Consider the following 20967-nt stretch of genomic DNA (forward strand, 5'->3'; position numbering starts at 1 on the left):
ACAAAATAGGAGGACACCTGAGAGCTCTATGACCCTCCAAAAAAAAAGGAACTAACAAAGTTGTCCATGTGTCATCAGTGGTTCAACCAATTTTTATGAAGCTGTGGGAATACGTTTGTACACACACAAAAAGTAATTTTTTGCTTTTTTCTTTCTCCAATATTTTCTTCTCATCTGCATCAGTTTAGTTCTGGACACATACTCACTAAAATGTTTACTTTGCACACAAATGTATTGTCTTGGGATCAGAAATAAAATCTTCATTTGGGTTTTGTAATGAGATGAGGGTAATTGAGTAATTAATGACAGAATTTTTGTATAAAGTCCTTTAAAATCCTCTCAAACCGAAGTCATATACAGTGATAATAATGGACATAGATTTAAACATCATTCTACATGAAAAAAAAAATGATATGGCCACAAAACTGAACAATCATCAAATATCTCACTTTAAATGCTCAAGCTCTTTAAAGAAGCGTGGATTATGAGTGGCTGTTAACAGTGACATTATTTTCAAATGGAACATCCAAACTTCTGTACCATTCCAAATAGTCCAAACTGTTCTAAAGCATCCTAATTACCTTGATTCATAAAGATCAGCTGTTTAATTGACTCAGGTGAAAAACAGGAGCTCTCTGCAGTTGGTTTGTGGACAGTCATGGCTAAAACAAAGTAGCTCAGTGAGGACCTGCATGTTCTGGAAGTCAGGAAAGCGCTACAAGACGATATCTACATGTTTTGAAGTTTCATTGGCTACAGTACAAAGTATTAATAAAAAATGCAAGACATTCCACCTGAAAAATCTCAGTGGAAGTGGTCATAAGTGACACTTGTGCTGGCCAGGAGGACAGTGGGAGAGGTAAAAGTAAAAAAAAATCCAAGGATAACCACCAAAGCCATCCTGAAGAATCTCAGGTACTGCACACCACTGGGTTTCATGGATGCAAACTTTTCCAGAGAAGGCACACAAAAGCAAACTTGGCCTTTGCTGATGCTCATCTGGACAACGAAGTCTTGTTTTATAGTCAGATGAAACAATTTAATTGTTTGTTCACAATGATGTATTCTTTATTTAGCGTAAAAAAGGAGAAGCCTTCGACCCTAAGAACACCATCCCCACTGTCAAACATAGTGGTAAGAACCTTATGATTTTGGGGGGTGTTTTTCAACCGGTGGACCAGGGAACCTAATCACTGTAAACAGCACCATAAAAAATGAGCATTACAACAAAATTCTCAACAACAACATCAGGTGTCTGCAGAAAAACAGCCTTGGGCACCAGTAGACATTTCAGTGGACAACACAGAGGAAAAATGGTGAAGAAGTGGTTAGCAGACAAAAACATTAATGTTTTCCTGTGGCCTAGCCAAAGTCCTGACTTAAATCCAATTGAGAATCTGTGGAGGGAGCTAAAGATCAGGATGATGGCAAGGAGACCCTCCAATCTGAAAGAGTTGGAGCTCAACCCTAAAGACAAATGGGCAAAACTATGAGTGGAGACATGCAGAAAGTTAGTCAGTAATTCATCACCTTGGAGTAATGAGGTTCTCTCTGCATTCTAAATGATTTTGAGATATTGAGCTTCAAAGTTTTTGCATTCCATATAGCAAGCGGTATGTGCTTAACTTTTTTTTTTTTAATTAAAAGTCTTCATGTAAACAACTTATAAAAAACGTACCATAGTGTAAATAAGTTGCCATTTAATAAGAATGTCAATAACTCAATTTTGACAAAAATGTCAGATAGAACCTAATAATTCTAATTGACAAATTATAGGAAGCGTTTGCTGTAATAGACAATAAAGGCTTTTCTATTGATTATTAAGAAGGATATGAATAATTTTGGTCATGACACTTTTTGTTCAAATGTAAATAAAAGCTGAGAAATATTTCCTTTTTCCACAATGTTTTTTTCTTGTACTATGTCTTATTGTCTATTGAGAGAAGCCAGTGTTATTTTTGGTAAAAAAAAAACTTTGCTGGTCGAATAAATGTTCTGCAACTGAAACGAAAACGTAGATTCTATTTCTGTGCAATTCTTTCCAGCTGATGAAAAGTAAAAACACTATAACAGCCAATCAGAATCCATCTTCAAAGAGCTAGAACATTTAAAGCGACCGGTATCCAATCTCTTTAGAGTGAAAGAGCCCTAATGGCAAATATACTGTTCTAAAAAAATTCTAAGTTCTGCAACTTAGAATCCGAAAACTGTTAGATTTTATTTTTGCACTATATATTTTCCCTATAAGAATCCATCTTCAAAGAGCTGGAACATTTAAAGTGACAGGTATGCTACATTGGTATGGAGCCATATAGGTCTAGTTGTTTTTAGTTAGCCATCCTCTTTTTAGCAAAAAGGCCTTGATGATAAAGATATTGTTCTAAAAATTCTTTAGGTAAGTTTTACAACTAAAACGAAAACTGCTAATATCAAATTTTGTTGGATTTCTTCCCAGCTGAATGGTAAAAACATCAACAGCCAATAAGACTCCACCTTCAAATAGCTCAATAGCTCATTTAATACATCAGAGTTGTGCTCTTTTGTGTTAAGTCCTTAATGATAAAATATATATTTTTAAATCTATGAACAAATAAGTTTCACAATTAAAACGAAAATTAAGTAACATTTAATAACATGTACACTAATAATAATATTTATAAAATTGTCATTTTCCCCTTTTCATTTACTTTCATTAACTTTAGAAGTATTCCAGCAGTCTACTTAACCACTTGAGAATTTAACATTTGACGAATGAATCCCAAATTACTTTTTTTATTGTATCAAGCTGAACATAAAAACAAAATGGTACATACAATATTACATACGGACAACTCAAGGTTGAGTAATAAAATAGGCAAACATAATATGCATCTCAAGAATAAAAAAAGAACTGTTTTTAAATAAATCACAATAAAATAAATGAAATAAAAATAATAAAAGGGCTTTGAAAATTAAATTAGCTTATAAAAGTCCAGAAAAGAGATAAGCTTAAGGGCTTTTTTATCTTTTTTTTTTTTTTACCTCATTCAACCACTGATTAAAGTTAGGAGTAGATTTGAACCATCTGCATTTGTGAATAAAGAGTTTTCCCAAACATAATAGAACATTGACAGCAAAATGAAATTCTCTGTTTAAGGAAGATACCAAACTTAACTGTCTTTACAGTGAGGGGAGGAAAAGTTATATTCCTGGACCATAATCACGTCTGTACCTCTGACCAAAAGGGAAGCACCATGTCACAATGAAAAAAAAAACATGTTCCAAACTCTCTATTTCTTTTTCGCAAATAAAAAAACAAGGGAAAAAAAAGACACACACACACATTTATCCACATCTACGTTAAATTTCAATCTTAAAAATTCGTTGGTAGGATAAATCTCATATAATATTTTAAAGCTCACCTCCTTAACTTTAGGAGGAAGGGGAATCCCACTTTACTTGGACAATTTCCCCCCTAGTTTCTCATTGACATAGTTGCCATCCTCCTGCCTCCATCATGTGAACACATGGCTTGTGATGCGTTTCCAGGTAAGGGAGTGATCGAGTGCAGCCATATCAACGCGACTGCTGTAGTTGTGTCTGGTGACATTGGCACTTACATGCCCGCGTCCGCGCTTTCGTAAAATCTGGCTGCGTCAGGGTTCACCCCAAAGCACCGTCGCCGCCGTCATGGACGAAGCGGAGGACGGCGATGAAGACCACAAAGAGACTCGCAGGGTCTACATCCTTGACTCTTCCTCCAAGATGAAGACTGTAGCGCCAGGAGGGGGAGCAGCGAGCAGCAGGATCTCCAACAACAAGGACTTCGCCTCATGTGGACGCAGCACGGAATCCGCCGCGCTCCTCGGACACGGAGACGCTTCCCGGAGCGGCGCTCATTCTGACGGCGAGGATGCCACCGGAATGAGATGCGTGATCAACGGAGACTGCCGAAGAGACGACAGCGTGTGCTCAGTCCTCTCCAAGCCGGAGAATCAGACAGGTGGAGGCTTCCCAGCATCTGCATGTCACTCCAGCACCTCCAGCATGGACGGCTCGGTCACTCCTGCCGCCGCCGCTGCTCCTCCCGCGGACAAGAAGGACTCCAGGGTGTCCTTCTCCAGCGCCGCACCTGCGCACGGACAGAGCCCGAGCAACCCAGGGGGCAATTCCGTCAGCTTCTCCAAGTCTGAGGATGGCCAGATCACGGCGGACGATGGGGAAGCCAGGGACAATCAAACTTACATGCAGAGGCAGTTTAGCGCCATGCTGCAGCCCGGGGTTAACAAATTCTCCCTGCGTATGTTTGGGAGCCAAAAGGCAGTGGAGAAGGAGCAGGAGCGGGTCAAATCAGCCGGCAATTGGATTATTCATCCGTACAGTGATTTCAGGTAGGGCTGATGAGATGGAGGGACGCCACTGGAGACTCCATACCTGGTTGCAAATGCACACGTTTCAATGCACAGGTGTTATTTTAGAAAACAGGTGCCTTTCTGAAAAATTATTATTTATTTTTTTGTAAAACGTCTATGAGATCATCTTGTATTGATAACTGTTATATTTTAAGATGAAGTGATTAACAACAACAAAAAAATAATAACTAAAATAAAAAAGAGGTAGCTACTTATGATGCCATTACACTTTTGCTGTACTTATGATGCTATGACACCATTACACCACAGAATTAGCAGAGATTTATGAAGTTCATTTCTAGCTATTGTGGGGTTTTCAGACTGGCCAAATGTTTAAATAAAAACATGCAAAAAATTTGAGATAAAAATAAACATTTGTTATTAAGAGAGGTAAGCACACAGTAATAATAATTAAAAAAAATAAATGATAAAATAATTTAACATAAAATAATAAAATTAAACAAGATTCAAATAAATTATGCAAACATTTGAAATAGTTCATTCATTCATTTTCTTTTCGGCTTAGTCCCTTTATTAATCTGGGGTCGCCACAGCGGAATGAACCGCCAACTTATCCAGCATGTTTTTACGCAGTGGATGCTCTCCCAGCCACAACCCATCTCTGGGAAACCATTTGAAATAGTAAAAAAAAAATAATTTAAATAATAAAATAATTTAACATAAAATAATATAATTAAACAAGATTCAAATAAATGATACAAACATTTGAAATAAACAAATTAAATAATAAATAATTTAAATAATAAAATAATTTAACATAAAATAATATAATTAAATAAGTTTCAAATATATTATACAAACATTTTGAATAAAATAATATATAATTTAAATAATAAAATAATTTAACATAAAATAATATAATTTATAAGATTCAAATAAATTATACAAACATTTGAAATAATTAAATAGATTGAATAAAGTACATTTAAATGCATAATAAAAAATAAAGTAATTAAATCAATAAATACACTTTAATAAGTAAAACAATAATAATAATATTGTAGATCCAATAATAAAAAATTCTCACAGTATAAATTGGGTCTTTAGGAAACTGTTTAGATTAAATAATAAATAAATATGGTGGCCATTTGCATGAGTATGAGCATATTTGGAGATCCACTCACAAAATTGAGAATTTTCAGCTGTGTCTAATAATTTGAGATTTGAGAGCTGTATAATAATGAGGGTTGAAATATTTATTTAAAATCAACCCATTCTGACAAGTAACTTTTTAAGATTTTAAGATGTAGTGATTAAGAAACAAGGAAGTAGTTCCATATTTTAGAAAAGAACAGTAACATAGTTACACGGCCTATTGGCATAGGCCTATTTCATTAAATCATCATGACTATTTACGATTAGTACACTAACAAATAAGGAGGCACTTAATTACTGTTAAATAAGTAACAGGATTGACATATTTAAATCTCATTTAACCAGAAATGAAAGAGTGCTGATATTTAAGTAATTTTACAAATATCTAGGGTTCAGCAATCACTTGTACTACACAATTCATTCATTCATTCATTTTCTTTTCGGCTTACCCCCTAATTAATCTGGGGTCGCCACAGCGGAATGAACCGCTAACTTATCCAGCTTGTTTGTACGCAGTGGATGCCCTTCCAGCCACAACTTATCTCTGGGAAACATCCATACACCCTCATTCACTACGGACATTTTAGTCTACACAATTCACCTGTACCACATGTTTTTGGACTGTGGGGGAAACCGGAGCACCCGGAGGAAACCCACGCGAACGCAGGGAGAACATGCAAACTCCACACAGAAACGCCAACTGACCCAGCCGAGGCTCGAACCAGTGACCTTCATGCACAACATTAAAATCAATAATACAGGAAAAGATCTCGCCATATTTTTAGTTAACTAAGATGTATCATCGACAACCTGCTTGAATCAGCAACAGCTGCACCAAAGCTGCTCATATCTTCAGGTGCGTGTAATATACCGCCAACATTTATGAAAATCACTTTACGCAAAATAAAAAACTGGATAAACTACATACATAATTAATAAGTCATTTAGATAGTTGCTATTAAAGTGTTCTTGTAAACAACAAACGTAACTATTTTGCGTATTATCAGACAAGTGACTAATTCTTAAGAAATTTGTACAACTTTACTCAACTGAAAACGTACGATTTTTTAAAAATAGGTGTGGCCTCAAACCCCACCCCCAAACTTATCCCTCATTGGTGAATGAGCAAGTTACAACTATTTTACGTATTGTCAGAAAAGTTGCTAATTGTTAAGAAATTTGTACAACTTTACTCAACTGAAAACTTAAGATTTTTAAAAAATCGGTGTGGTCTCAAACCCCACCGCTAAACTTACCCGTCATTGGAGGATGAGCAAGTTACAACTATTTTACTTATTGTCAGAAAAGTTGCTAATTTCTAAGAAATTCGTACGATTTTTACCTGTATGAAAACGAATAAAAAAAATAAATAGGCGTGGCCTCAAACCAAGTTATTTTAATTAGCCAGTTATGCTAAAATATGCAAATGAGATCATACAAATTAATCACCAGATGAAAAAGTTTTGAATTGATGTGAGAAATAGCCTTGGTATACTTCACGCCCAGGCATAACTTCACAAAAACTGATATTGGACCAGGTCTCAGACAGGCTGTTTTTGTGTATGTTTACTGGTGATGCTTAGTTCGGTGGTTTGTTTGTTTGTTGTGAATGATGGGGTCTCCTCTGTGGTGTGTGTTTAATGATCTCCCAGGACATGACATTCCTCAAATACGCTCCCAAAACAGTCAGACATCTCTGATAAAAGCTCCTAAATGTGCTCCATTATGGCAGTTGCTCCAGCATTTTTGCTGAGAAAGAGATTGAGGACTGGTTTAACCGATGAGTGGTTAAACTAGTTTTTTCCGTCATATTCAGAGTCTATAAAGAGCAGCGGTTAGCAGCTCTAGTTGAGCTCTGTGCTGAGGAAACAACTCATTTTATAAAAACAATATGACGAGATATTAATTATGGGGTGAGAAACAAGTAAGAGAAGTAAAACAAGCACTTTTGAATATCAATCATAAGACAAAATAAATAAATGATACTATTATTAAATATAAATAAATTATAAAAAATAGATTATAATAGTATGTAGCGGAGGCCAGCTAACGATGTTCTAACCAGGTAAACCTCACTCCTCTGACCTCTAAAGGTGCTTTGGGAGACAGACACTAGACGCCATGGTCTTTAGCCTCCTTGTCAGAGAAACCAACTCCTATATAATGTATCGCAGGTTTGAACTCAGCTCAGGGTTGGGTGCAGTAGGACCGGTGGTTTACATGTGGGGGCTCCTCCGGGATAGGAGTGAGGTTTAAGAGGGTGAGTGTAACGGAGGCCAGCTAGCGAAGTGCTATCCAGGCAAACCTCACTCCTCTGACCTCAAAAGGTGCTTTAGCAACAGGCGCTAGAGGCCATGGTCTTGCCTCCTTGTTAGAGCAACCTACTCACACACAAAGAATCGCCGGTTCGATCCCAGCTCAGACCGGGTTGAGTACAGTAGGAACGGTGGGTTACAATTGGGGGCTCGTCCGGGATGGGAGTGAGGTTTAGGGGGGTGAGTGTAACGGAGGCCAGCTAGCGAAGTGCTATCCAGGAAAACCTCACTCCTCAGACCCTTAAAAGGTGTTCTAGCGACAGATGCTAGAGGTCATGTACTTTAGCCTCCTTGTTAAAGCAGCCGACTCCTATACAAAGAAAGGCAGAATAGATCCCAGCTCAGACCGGGTTGGGTGTAGTAAGACTGATGGGTTACACGTGGGGGCTCGTCCGGGATGGGAGTGAGGTTTAAGGGGGTAAGTGTAACGGAGGCCAGCTAGCGAAGTGCAATCCAAATAAACCTCACTCCACTGACCCTTAAAAGGTGCTCTAGTGACAGATACTAAAGGTCATGGTCTTTAACCTCCTTGTTAGGGCAACTCCCATACAAAGAATCGTCGGTTCGATCCCAGCTAAGACCGGGTTGAGTACAGTAGGACTGGTGTGTTACACTTGGGGGCTCGTCCAGGATGGGAGTGAGGTTTAGGGGGGTGAGTGTAATGGAGGCCAGCTAGCGATGTGCTATCCAGGTAAACCTCATTCTTCTGACCCTTAAAAGGTGCTCTAGCGACAGACAGTAGACGTCATGGTCTTTAACCTCCTTGTTAGAGCAACTCCCATACAAAGAATCGCCAGTTCGATCTCAGCTCAGATCGGGTTGGGTGCAGTAGAACTGGAGGGTTACAAATAATAATACTTTTATTCATAATAAATATTTATAAATAGGCAAATTAGTTAAACTCTTTCTTCACAAAAATCTGCATTAATTTAAAAATAAATTATAGAACAAATACAAAGAAACTTTTAGTGTATTAATGAAATATATTAGAAAAATCATATATTATATATCATTTCAGCATCGATATCGCTGTGATCATTCGCAATAGTCACATCGGAAGATATGCAATGTTGAGTCTGGATTGTATTTTATCATTTGCATGTGTTTTTGAGGCCTATTACTGTATAAGGATTTTGTACAGTCTGTAATATTAATAACGATTCATTTTATTTTTCCATTTTTGTAACAGTACCTGAATAATTTTAGACTCGGAAATCCACATAACACTGTTTATTTCTTTTGTATCTTTTACTTTATTTTATTTATCTATGCTTGTAGACTGGTTATTAGATTTTATTAAGATGCACATACCTACAGAATCATCCCAGTCAATTTAAAATGTTTAATTCTTTACAAATAGAGCTATTCAAGCCATCTGATGAAATCATATTCATATCACAATATGTATCGCAGAATAACAAAATATCACAATGTTAGATTTTTACAGTATCGTACAGCCCAGGGGCCTCGCTAGACCCAATTTACTGGGGCACGTGCGGAGTATATGAGGGTGATCTTACTAAGCATGCCTCCTGATAGATTTTTTTGTATGAAGCAAAAAGGAGTGATGAGGAGATGAGGAGGGATGAGGAGTCAGGGAGGTAAAGACTTAATAAACCTAATTCTCTGCCATGTGTCAAGTCTAAGACGACAGATAATTATATAAAACATATTTTCTTTTGTATTTCATTGTATTTTTTATAGAATTTCTCTCAAATGAAATTCATATTTATGCAAAAGATTTCTTAAATGATCTTAGCATATCATTCCAGTTGTGTCTAAACATTGTTTTTCAGTTACATTTAAGATTATTTAGAATAATAATTGTATAATAACAAGAATACTTTTATTTATAATAAATATTTATTTAATAATAATAATGATAGATAGATAGATAGATAGATAGATAGATAGATAGATAGATAGATAGATAGATAGATAGATAGATACATAGATAGATAGATAGATAGATAGATAGATAGATAGATAGATAGATAGATAGATAGATAGAGTATGAATATATATAGAGAGAGAGAGCTTACCTGTAGAGCTTTATGTCTAGCAACGCCCCTGGTACAGCCCTAATATATCTTAATAGAAATTATACTTAATTAAAATAAAAGTCGTATAAAAGATCTAAGTTGTATTTTTATCTATATTATTTCTAAAATAATTCTATATATTTAAAGATACAACGTTCAATTGTTTTTATAGAAAAATTAAGATAAACTAATAAAAAAAGGTCCTTCATACTATACATTTTTATGTAGTAGACATTAGGGCTGTGCAATTAATCGAAAATCAGTTACAATTTCGATTTTGGCTTTCAATGATTATGAAAAAACTTAAGATTAAATGGTTATTGCGTGATATCTCACTCCATTTCCAGCAGTACACATTAGTTCCAGTGCAGTCTGCAAAGCTCAGTTTCACATCAAAATTAGTAAAAGCTTGTACGGTAATGTAACAGAATGGAATACACATAATTTTTTTATGTGTTTTCGATTCATTAATGTTTTTAAAAGCGTGGAAGAGAACGCATGCTGCTGTGTGAATGCGCTTCTCAGAGACGAGCAGAACATGCACCATTGTCATCTTAAGATGAACGCGTTAATGCTCAAATACATGCAAAAATGTAGAGCTTAGTGATTATTCAGATTAATCCCGTTTGTTGTGAAGAAATAACAGAACATAAAGAGTTAAGAATGAAACGGCATGTGAAAGTGAAACCATGAAGGACTTTTGTTGCTTTAATAGGAAACAAATCAAGTTTAATTCTTACAGTGTTTACATTAGTTTACATTACATTAGTTTATTTGTATTCTATTGAATTTATTTAAGGGCGACGCAGTGGCGCAGTAGGTAGTGCTGTCACCTCACAACAAGAAGGTCGCTGGTTCGAGCCCCGGCTGGGTCAGTTGGCGTTTCTGTGTGGAGTTTGCATGTTCTCCCTGCGTTCATGTGGGTTTCCTCTGGGTGCTCCGGTTTCCCCCACAGTCCAAAGACATGCGGTACAGGTGAATTGGGTAGGCTAAATTGTCTGTAGTGTTTGAGTATGAGTGTGAGTGTGTATGGATGCTTCCCAGAGATGGGTTGCGGCTGGAAGGGCATCCGCTGTGTAAAACATGTGCTGGATAAGTTGGCGGTTCATTCCGCTGTGGCGACCTTGGATTATAAAGGGACTAAACTGAAAAGAAAATTAATGTATTTATTTAGGGCGGCATGGTGGCTCAGTGGTTAGCACTGCCGCCTCACAGCAAGAAGGTTGCTGGTTCAAGTCCTGGCTGGGCCAGTTGGGATTTCTGTGTGGCATGTTCTCCCCGTATTTGTGTGGTTTTCCTCCAGGCCCTCCGGTTTCCCCAACAGTCCAAAGACATGTGCTATAAGTGAATCGAATAAACTAAATTCGCCATAGTGTGAGAGTGTGTGTGTGTAAATGAGTGTGTATTGGTATTTCCCAGTACTGGGTTGCAGCTGAAAACGCGTAAAACATATGCTGGAATAGTTGGCGGTTCGTTCTGCTGTGGCGAGCCCTGATAAATCAGGCATCAAAGGAAAATGAACGAATGTATTTATTTTCTTTCCATAACTGTGAGAACTTTTTGTTAGATTGTCTCATTCTGCTTTAGTATTAAGAATTTTGAAATGTAATGATCTTTGAAATGTACAGGTGTACTATCAACCTTATTTACAGATGGAAAAAAATATATTTATCTACAAAACGTTTTGGTCATATGGCCCACTGATAATCATTTAAATAATCTTGACAGTTGTGAACAAAATAAGCGTGATTATGTTTTTTTTCCATAATCAAGCAGCCCTAGTAGACATTAGTTATGAGGGTAAAACATTGTCAAAACAAACAGAAACAAATATTATAAAAATGTTGTTTAATAAATAAATAAATAAATAAATAAAGATGATATATATATATAAAATTTGGATATAAAAATATATATTAATATTTTATTAATAAACCAAAAATAATTTAAATATAGAATTTATAAAAAAAAATAAAAGATTTGTGATACATTTGAAGGAAATAATTCATTTAAAAAATCTAAATAATATTAGTAAATATTAAGCATTTCGTTTTAATGAAGACTTGTAGCCATCTAATAAAAGATGAACAAACACAACCTATTTGTAAACAAAAGCCTGTTTTTCCCACATCAGAATCATTAGAAGCTGCAATGTCTCTTCCAGGATTTTACGCATTCTGCTCATTGTGCGTTCATGCACATTTTTCCCCCCATGTGTGCACATTTGTGAAAAAAATATTGCAGATTTGTTCAAGCTACACTTTCATCATTTTTATTTGTGATTCAGTGCAGGCCAGTGATATTCTTATTTTCACAGACAAGACAAACAAAGCTACACAAATTAAGAGAAAAATGTCACATTGTTTGTAGTTATGAATTGCTTCAGAAGTTCTTTTCACCAGCAAATTCAAATCTCCACAAATAAGCAATAAATCACTGACAGACCTTAAGAGATGCTGTTTAAATTTCCCTTCAGTTCAACCTTCTCAATAATCTGTAATACTGCATCTCCTTTTCACTGTCCTTGTAATGACCTTGCGTGGGCTAAAGTAACTATTATTTATTGTTACAATCTTTCACAATATTGATCTCGGCCAACAGGCAGTATATCAGTTGAATGCTGTTTTATTACGGCTATCGCTCTCTCTTTTTTTGTGTGCGTGCAGCAGCGTGTTTGTCGAGGCTTGGGTTATTTATAGGGTGTATCCCTGTCTCACGGACTGAATCTCAATGCTTTATTTTAAGGGTGCGCCTTTTATACCGAATACATGGGGGAAGAATGCCACATCAGACTGATATATGCTATAAAAATATGAAAATAGATCCCAGACAAATCTCAGATTGATATATGGTATGGTGTTCTTAAGTGACAGTTGATTCATGTTTATTCTATAGCAGGCACTGTTATAGTTTGAGACACAAATACATCAAATACCTGAAGAGCGAGAATACAAATAATACAATTTCTTGCAATTCTGACGATTTTTATGACAATTCTGACTTTAGTTCTTATAATTCTGATATTATTTCTTGCAATTCTGATTTTATTTTTGCAGATATAACTATTTCTAGAAATTCTGACTTAATTTCTTTGCAATTTTGATTTTATTTATCGCAATTCTTATTTTAAATCTTACAATTTTGACTTAATTTCTCACAATTCTGACTTCTTTTCTCACAATTCTGACTTCATTTCTCACAATTCTGCCTTTATTTCTCACAATTCCAGCTTAATTTCTCACACTTCTGACTTCATTTCTCACAATTCTGCCTTTATTTCTCACAATTCTGACTTTATTTCTCACACTTCTGACTTCATTTCTCACAATTCTGACTTTAATTCTCACAATTCTGACTTTATTTATCACAATTCTGACTTTAATTCTCACAATTCTGGCTTAATTTCTCACACTTCTCAGATAATTTCTCACAATTCTCACTTCTTTTCTCACAATTCTGACTTAATTCCTCACAATTCTCACTTCTTTTCTCACAATTCTGACTTCATTTCTCATAATTCTGCCTTTATTTCTCACAATTCTGCCTTTATTTCTCACAATTCTGGCTTAATTTCTCACACTTCTGAGTTTATTTCTCACAACTCTGACTTTTCTCACAATTCTGACTTCATTTCTCACAATTCTGACTTTAATTCTCACAATTCTGATTTTATTTCTTGCAATTATAACTTTAGTTCCTGCAATTCTTACTGTACTTCTTGCAATTCTCACTATTGCATTTCTGACTTAATTTCTCTCAATTCTAACTATTTTTTTGCATTTGTGATTTAATTTTTTCTGCAATTATGACTTTATTTCTCTCAATTCTCACTATTTTTGCAAATATGATGAAACATTTTTTTGCAATTTTGATTTCTCACAATTCTTAACTTTATTTCTCTAAATTCTGACAAATTTTTGCAATTCTGACTTTATTTCTCTCAATTCTATTTTTCACAATTCTGACAATTTTTTGCAATTATGATTTTATTTTCTTGCAATCATGACTATTTCTTACAATTCTTGACATTATTTCTCTCAATTCTGACTATTTTTCGCAATTCTGACTTTAAATTTCTGCCATTCTGCCATTATTTCTTGTAATTCTAACTATTTTTCACAATTCTTATTTTTTTATCGCAATTCTTAATTTTTTCAAACTTTACTTTTTACAATTTAGACTTTTTTTTCTTAATTTTTGCAATTCTTTATTTACTATTTTTTTTTCTCTAGTCTGACTTGATTTCTCACAATTCTGACAATTTATTTTTGCAATTCTGACTTTTCATTTTTTAATAGTATTTTCTGTAATTGTCCTATTTTTGGAACAAACATTTTTTGCTCACAATTCTGAATTAATTTCACACAACACAAGTTTTTATTTTCTTGACTTGTGACTGTATTTCTTATAATTTTGGATTTTTGGGCTTTTTCAAAATGTAGAGACTGTCTTTCAGTTCTTACTTTTTAAAATTATTTTTATTATTGTGATTTTTTTCTTGCAGTTGTGAGTTTCTAGGCTTTTGGGATTTCTTAGTTGGGGTTTATACAACATTTTCTTTCCATTTCTTCTGATTTATTGCTATTCTGAGATTAAATCTCACAATTTGGACCTTTTGTCCCCTGAATTTTGAATTTGGATCTTGCAATTCTGATGGTTTTGAGAATTGCAACATTATTGGCTTCCTCAAAAATTACAATTTGTAACAAATGTGAAAAGAAATGTCAAAATTGTGAATTGACTGCAAAAGGTCTAAATTACGAAACTTGATTATGGGAAGTAAACTCAAAAAAAAAAAATGACCAGAATTGTGGTACTTTACCTGGAAATAGCAAATATATAACTTGCAATTTTTGCCATATAAACTCACAACTCTACAAAAAGTTGTAATTGTTAGATGTGATCTCGCAATAACAAGAAAAAAAGGCCAGAAAAGTTTTATTTTGTATTTCTATTGTCATAAAATCTTAATCTATAAATTGAATAACTGCATGTTTTTAATCATGTGTGTTGTGAATGAACACAAATATTTAGTAACTAAACTAATGTGCTCATTGTCCTCCTAGGTTCTACTGGGATTTCACAATGCTAATGTTCATGGTGGGCAACTTGATTATCATTCCCGTGGGCATCACCTTTTTCAAGGAGGAAACGACCACCCCTTGGATTATCTTCAATGTTGTGTCCGACACGTTCTTCCTCATGGACCTGGTACTGAACTTCCGTACGGGCATAGTGTACGAAGACAACACCGAGATAATACTGGACCCTGAAAAGATCAAGAAGAAGTACCTTAAGACGTGGTTCGTGGTGGACTTTGTCTCATCTATTCCAGTGGATTATATCTTTCTCATCGTAGAGAAAGGCATTGACTCTGAGGTTTACAAGACGGCTAGGGCTCTGCGAATAGTGCGTTTCACCAAGATCCTCAGTTTACTGCGACTTCTTAGACTGTCCAGGCTGATCCGGTACATTCATCAGTGGGAGGAGGTAAGATGATGCTCCAATGATGAAATCAAGCAGGGTCTTTTACATTTGGCACTTTAAAAAAATAAGACAAACAATCTCATTACATTGAGGATTTTGAACCTTTCTGTCAACAGAACAAAATAATCATGGTGGCAATTGCTACATCCAAACCATTAGGTGTCAGTAGTCAAAAATAAGTCAGCAAAATAGTTTTGACACTTAATTCCTGAATCCAAATGTGTAAATGTACATGATCACTACAAGATGTCTCAGGAAATGTGTTCAAAAACACAACAGTGACTTATTTTCTCTGTAATTGACTTTGTAATTAACTGTGGTGTGCTTATAGTTTGTCTCGCAATTGTAGACTAAGGGACCGTTCACATATCACATGTAAAAGCACATGGAAAGCTCGAGCGTGTCACTTCGTTCACCATTTTCAACACGTTTTGCACTCGCAGGTCATCTGTTGTTGCTAGACGACCATCAACTGCTTTCTCAGAGTATGACAAACTGACAAAACATTGCTGCAGCTCTGATACAAGTTTTATTTACAGAGAAAATTACAAAGCACTGCAGTGTTTGTGTGTGCTGCGTTTGTCTGAGGTATTTAGTCTACCAAAATGTGTATATTCCATACAAAGTATGAAGCTGATTGGTCAGTTCTTGTCATGTGGCTCGCAGTGCGCTTGCGGCATCCTCAGAATTTTTTCAACTAGGTTCTCCTGGAAAACACGATCAATTCAGATCGCTTGCGCATCATTTCTAATATGCGCACACAAGCCACGTGCCTTCATTAGACATAACGAACATCCCCACAAAAAACATGATATGTGAACGCTCCCTTATATGACTTTATTTGTGGCAGTTGCAGGTTTATATGCTTTTTCATAACTCTGACTGTATGTAATTTAGAGTCTATATCTCATGATTATGAACTTATTTCTTGCAGTTCTGAGTGTATCTATACACTCTTTTTGTTCTGAATTGTGAATTTATTTGTCATGCCGTTATCAGACCTTTTCATTAATAGAAGAAATTAATCTTAGCTGAGCATCGGTAATTCTAAAGTAACTGTTACATCCAAGCCACTAGGTGTCATTAGTATAATTCAAGATAGCAAAAATATTTTGCAGTCTTATACTGCGTTCCATTCAGTAGGACTCATTCTTACGCCTTAATAGGGTTTTCCCAATAAGGTCTTCAGTTTTGAAGGGATTAGGGCATAGGGAGGAGCCAGACTTAATGGAATGTGTGAATAACTTCTCTGCGCAAAGGATCATGGGGGCCCAAATTGTCCGTTAGTTGTCCTTACTGAAAAAAACAGCTTAAACCAGCCTAGGCTGGTTGGCTGGTTTTAGCTGGTTGACCAGCCTGGTTTTAGAGGGGTTTTGGTCATTTCCCAGCTGGTTTCCAGCCATTTCCAGCCTGGTCTTAGCTGGTCAGGCTGGAAAATGACCAGCTAAAACCAGCTATGTCCAGCTTAAACCAGGCTGCTCAAGCTGGTTTTAGCTGGATTTAGCTGGTCATTTTCCAGCCTGACCAGCTAAGACCAGGCTGGAAACGGCTGGAAACCAGCCTGGAAATGGCCAAAACCCCTCTAACACCAGGCTGGTCAACCAGCTAAAACCAGCCAACCAGCCTAGGCTGGTTTAAGCTCGATTTTTCAGCAGGGGTAGCAAACAAAATCCTTTCTAGGGCCCTTAGAAGTGGCCAATTTTTAGCACTTCAGTTTGGAACATTTCAAAATGGCAGCCATGAATATTCTCACTCCAAAGTGCCCTCTGGAACACACCACAAATGTGCATTTCATGCTATATAGTAAATGAATTCAACAATTCAGTTTTTTTACAATCCAGATTTTTAAAAATTAATTGACTTAGTTTCTCATAATTGCTCATAATTGCTTTTGTAGAATTCTAAGTGTATATCACACAATTCTAACATTTTTAAGTGAAATTAAATTGCATTTGATAGACTTTATCACAATTCAAACTTTATATCTCACAAATCAGATTTCTTTCTGAATATAGTGTTTATGAAATAAGGTCTTCCCCATAGGATTCTCACATTTGTTTGGCCATTCAAATATTCTGTGCAATGTTAAAAACGGCATCCTGTCATCATATCAGATTAGCTAGTTGCTATTCCAGACATGGCCCAGATGTTTGCTTACCTGTTGATGTCACATTTCTTGTTTGTAATTGCGGGAGGCAGAATATAATCAATGGTGCTTTTCACTGATTTCCAATGCTGCCTTCTCAGTGTTTTGTTGAGGGTGACTAATTAGGTGCACAGGCTAATTAGCATAGGGTGGATTAATTACAAATCATAAACGTTAATAACAGCAACTGACTGACCACAATAGTAGAAAAACAAATCAGAGCAACTAGCTTTTTGTGAACATTTTAGACAGCGAGAGCCAGCTGTTCAGGGTGACAGTCATGTGACGATATGCCTGGGGTTCAGTTCGACTGGTGATTCAGTTATATGTGTTATTTTCACCACTAAATGGGACAATTATGTTCCTGATTACATAGTGGTAATGTGAGCCAGGCATGGCCCTCAATTACTGAATCAACCTTGCACAGCGGTGCCACATCCACTCCATACTGTTTGACCCCCTTATAGCTGTTGATTACTAAGGCAGGGACAAAGCATGAGTTAAACCTCTTAAAAGATATGAGCAAGTTGTGAAAACCATTCTTAAGTCAACCGGTTACACTGATTATCCTTATTTTGATTGGGTGTAAGTCATGTAAATAGTCAAAACTGTGTTTTTATGTCATAAACTGCTAACAAATCTCCCAACGGCACTAGTGGCCCTGGCACGGAAGTGTTTAATTAGCCACCGTATCATAAAATTGCCATTGTTTGTGCTAGCTAAGTATTTTGGTTAGCCTTCTACTTGCAAGATTATGATGAGTTAGCAATCGAACACTATGCTAAGTTATCATACAAGTTTTCTTGCTAGAAATGAAAATTAACTAAAAATACAAGAAAAGTAAAATGTTTTAAATTGTGTTAAAAACTATATATGTCAAGTCACAAGGCTAAAAGTTAGCTTGTTAGGATTAGATTACATGTTGTATGACAGATAAGCAAGGTAATGGTAAAATATGTTGTGCTAAGCTAACAGGCCAACCCTACTCCAGCTAATTTTTCTTAAATCTATAGATGCTGCTGTCAGGCTATTAGCCAGGCTTGCTAACTGCAGGCTAACTAAAACAAACGGAAACTGAACATTTGTAGATTTGGTTATATTATGTGATTTTAAAAATATGAATTTACTTACTTTACTTACCTTACTTACCTTACTTACCTTACTTACTTACTTACTTACTTACTTACTTACTTACTTACAGGGCCATTTATATCGAAGTTGATATTTAGCTGCACCAAATTTGGTGTTTCGTAACATCTAGCTTTTATGAGGTGGGTTGTTAGCCCTACGCCCAACCCCCAACCTGGAGGACCAAGACTACACACATACACTACAGACAATTTAGCTTACCCAAATTCTCCTACAGCACATGTCTTTGGACTGTGGGGGTAACCGGAACACCTGGATAAAACCCACACAAACACGGGGAGAACATACAAACTCCACACAGAAATGCCAACTTACCCAGCCGAGGCTCAAACCAGCAACCTTATTGCTGTGAATGGACAGTGTTACCCACTGTGACATCGTGTTTTTCGATATAAATTTAAGGATTATTAGTTTATAAGTAATGAACTAATATTTGAAGTGTTTTCTTTATTTTTATTGTTGTTTATTGTTTATTTTAATTTTTTCCCCCCTAAATGGTTTGCTTAAAAATTATTTTATACCATCAACCACAGCTGAAAATCAAGCCTGGTGTCCATAATTTACACACACGCAAACAGGATTGCACAAGCCAGTGTTTTCATGAGGACATTTGTCAACTGATGTTTGACTATCCCCTCACAGCAGGTATTTATGCATGCCAGAAGATAAAGGAGTATTGATATTTAGTATGGATCATTAATTTCAACAAGTTCAAATGGTGGCGCAACGAGACCTATGAGTGCTTCCATGTTGCTTAGAGATCAGTGACCCTGACCAAAGAGGACTGCACAGCAATAAAAATGTTTTTTCAAACAAACTGCCCTAACCATCCCAACCATACGAGTGCTCCAGGCATTATGCTTCTCCTCAAATATTACTCTCCAGTCATTTTTATGTTATTCGTCATCTTCGTTTTAAGATCACGTCCCATGAGCTGCTGCTTCTCAATTTCATACAAAAACCAACCCACGCCTACTATGAACACAACATGAGCCAGCCTAGTGTCTCTGCCTTGTCGTCTTATATCGCTGTTTTTGGCCTAGTTGCTATTTGGGGCACTTGGCTTTTCTCAGGTGTGACAAGCCTTGTTTCTGGTATGGGAAGAGAGTGTTGACACTGTCTCGCACAACCACACAAGGCATTATCCTGGACCTGTTCCAGATCGCTCTCCAATAGCTGTCCTCCTCACTTTGTAACCACAAACAAACTGCACACACGACTGTCTCCTAGAGACACGGTTTCTGCTCTCTTTCTTAGTACTGCCAGGAAGAACATGCTATCAGATAGACACATTACTTTCATCATTCACAGACATGTTCGTATCATCCTGACCCAACAGTCACCGATAACAAATCTAATCTGACAGGATGAAGTTTGTAGGATGTACTGTACTCTATTACATAAAGCTTTGGCAAACCTGTTCCCAGTGCAATATGTGTGCTCGCATTGACAAATAATCTCCAATAGCCTATTAAGGGAACACCTCCCCAAATTAAAGTTCGTCCTTCACAATGTGATTACCTGTGTCTTTGTTTTAGAGTCCTGGTAATTTAATACGTGCCGGTTTGTCCGAGAGAGTCCTTCCCTTCTGTACTCAAATGTAATGCTGGCTCTTATCTTGACTGGCAGATCTTTCATATGACCTATGACCTGGCCAGTGCAGTGATGCGCATCTTCAATCTGATTGGCATGATGCTGCTGCTGTGCCACTGGGATGGCTGTCTGCAGTTCCTGGTGCCCATGTTGCAGGACTTTCCTTCGGACTGTTGGGTGTCCCTTAACAAGATGGTGGTAAGTCTTACTTTGCCATTTACCCATTTTTTCCACACAAAAAGGCTTTTCACACATGAAATCGTTAACCCTGGGTCAACCTAAACCCTGGAATAATGGAATCCTAGGTAAACACATTTCACACTGCTCATACTATACCTGGGATTAATGAACATTCCTGGGTATTCATTGACAGAGGTTTTACATTGTACATTCCTAAACCCAAGGTTAATGTTCTTACTCCCATACTTGCTATGTCGCTCATTGGACAAACAATCAGGTAAAAAGAAGGTAACAGGGTTGACCCAGCAATTCAGTTTATAAAAAGATTGCTGCATAAGGTTAGGGCTGTTTCACCCTCGCAGGAGCAAAGTATGCACAAATGTGTTGCTAACCTTGCTCCAGAGCAGGGTTTCATAACTCTGGGTAAAACGCAGCACTAACAACTCTTTCAAATTACAGGTGTCTTTACCCTGGGTTAAATGTAGTGCTTAGAATCATATTAACCCAGGTTAAGCATAACGTGAAAAGCCCTAAAGTGTTTCTAAACT

General features: G+C 36.4%; 1 protein-coding gene across 1 annotated transcript in view; it reads left to right on the top strand.

Moving 5' to 3' along the window:
- Positions 1-3555: 3555 nt before the first annotated feature.
- hcn2b (hyperpolarization activated cyclic nucleotide-gated potassium channel 2b) overlaps positions 3556-20967 on the top strand; it is a 55149-nt gene continuing 37737 nt past the window's right edge. Inside the window, exons 1-3 of the mRNA XM_056448205.1 lie at positions 3556-4370; positions 14931-15354; positions 20276-20437. Coding sequence (XP_056304180.1) covers positions 3670-4370; positions 14931-15354; positions 20276-20437 — 1287 coding nt within the window. The 5' untranslated portion in view covers positions 3556-3669. The remainder of the gene's footprint in view (positions 4371-14930; positions 15355-20275; positions 20438-20967) is intronic.

This window comes from Danio aesculapii, chromosome 22 (genome assembly GCF_903798145.1).
Source record: "Danio aesculapii chromosome 22, fDanAes4.1, whole genome shotgun sequence".
NCBI classification, from domain to species: Eukaryota; Metazoa; Chordata; class Actinopteri; order Cypriniformes; family Danionidae; genus Danio; species Danio aesculapii.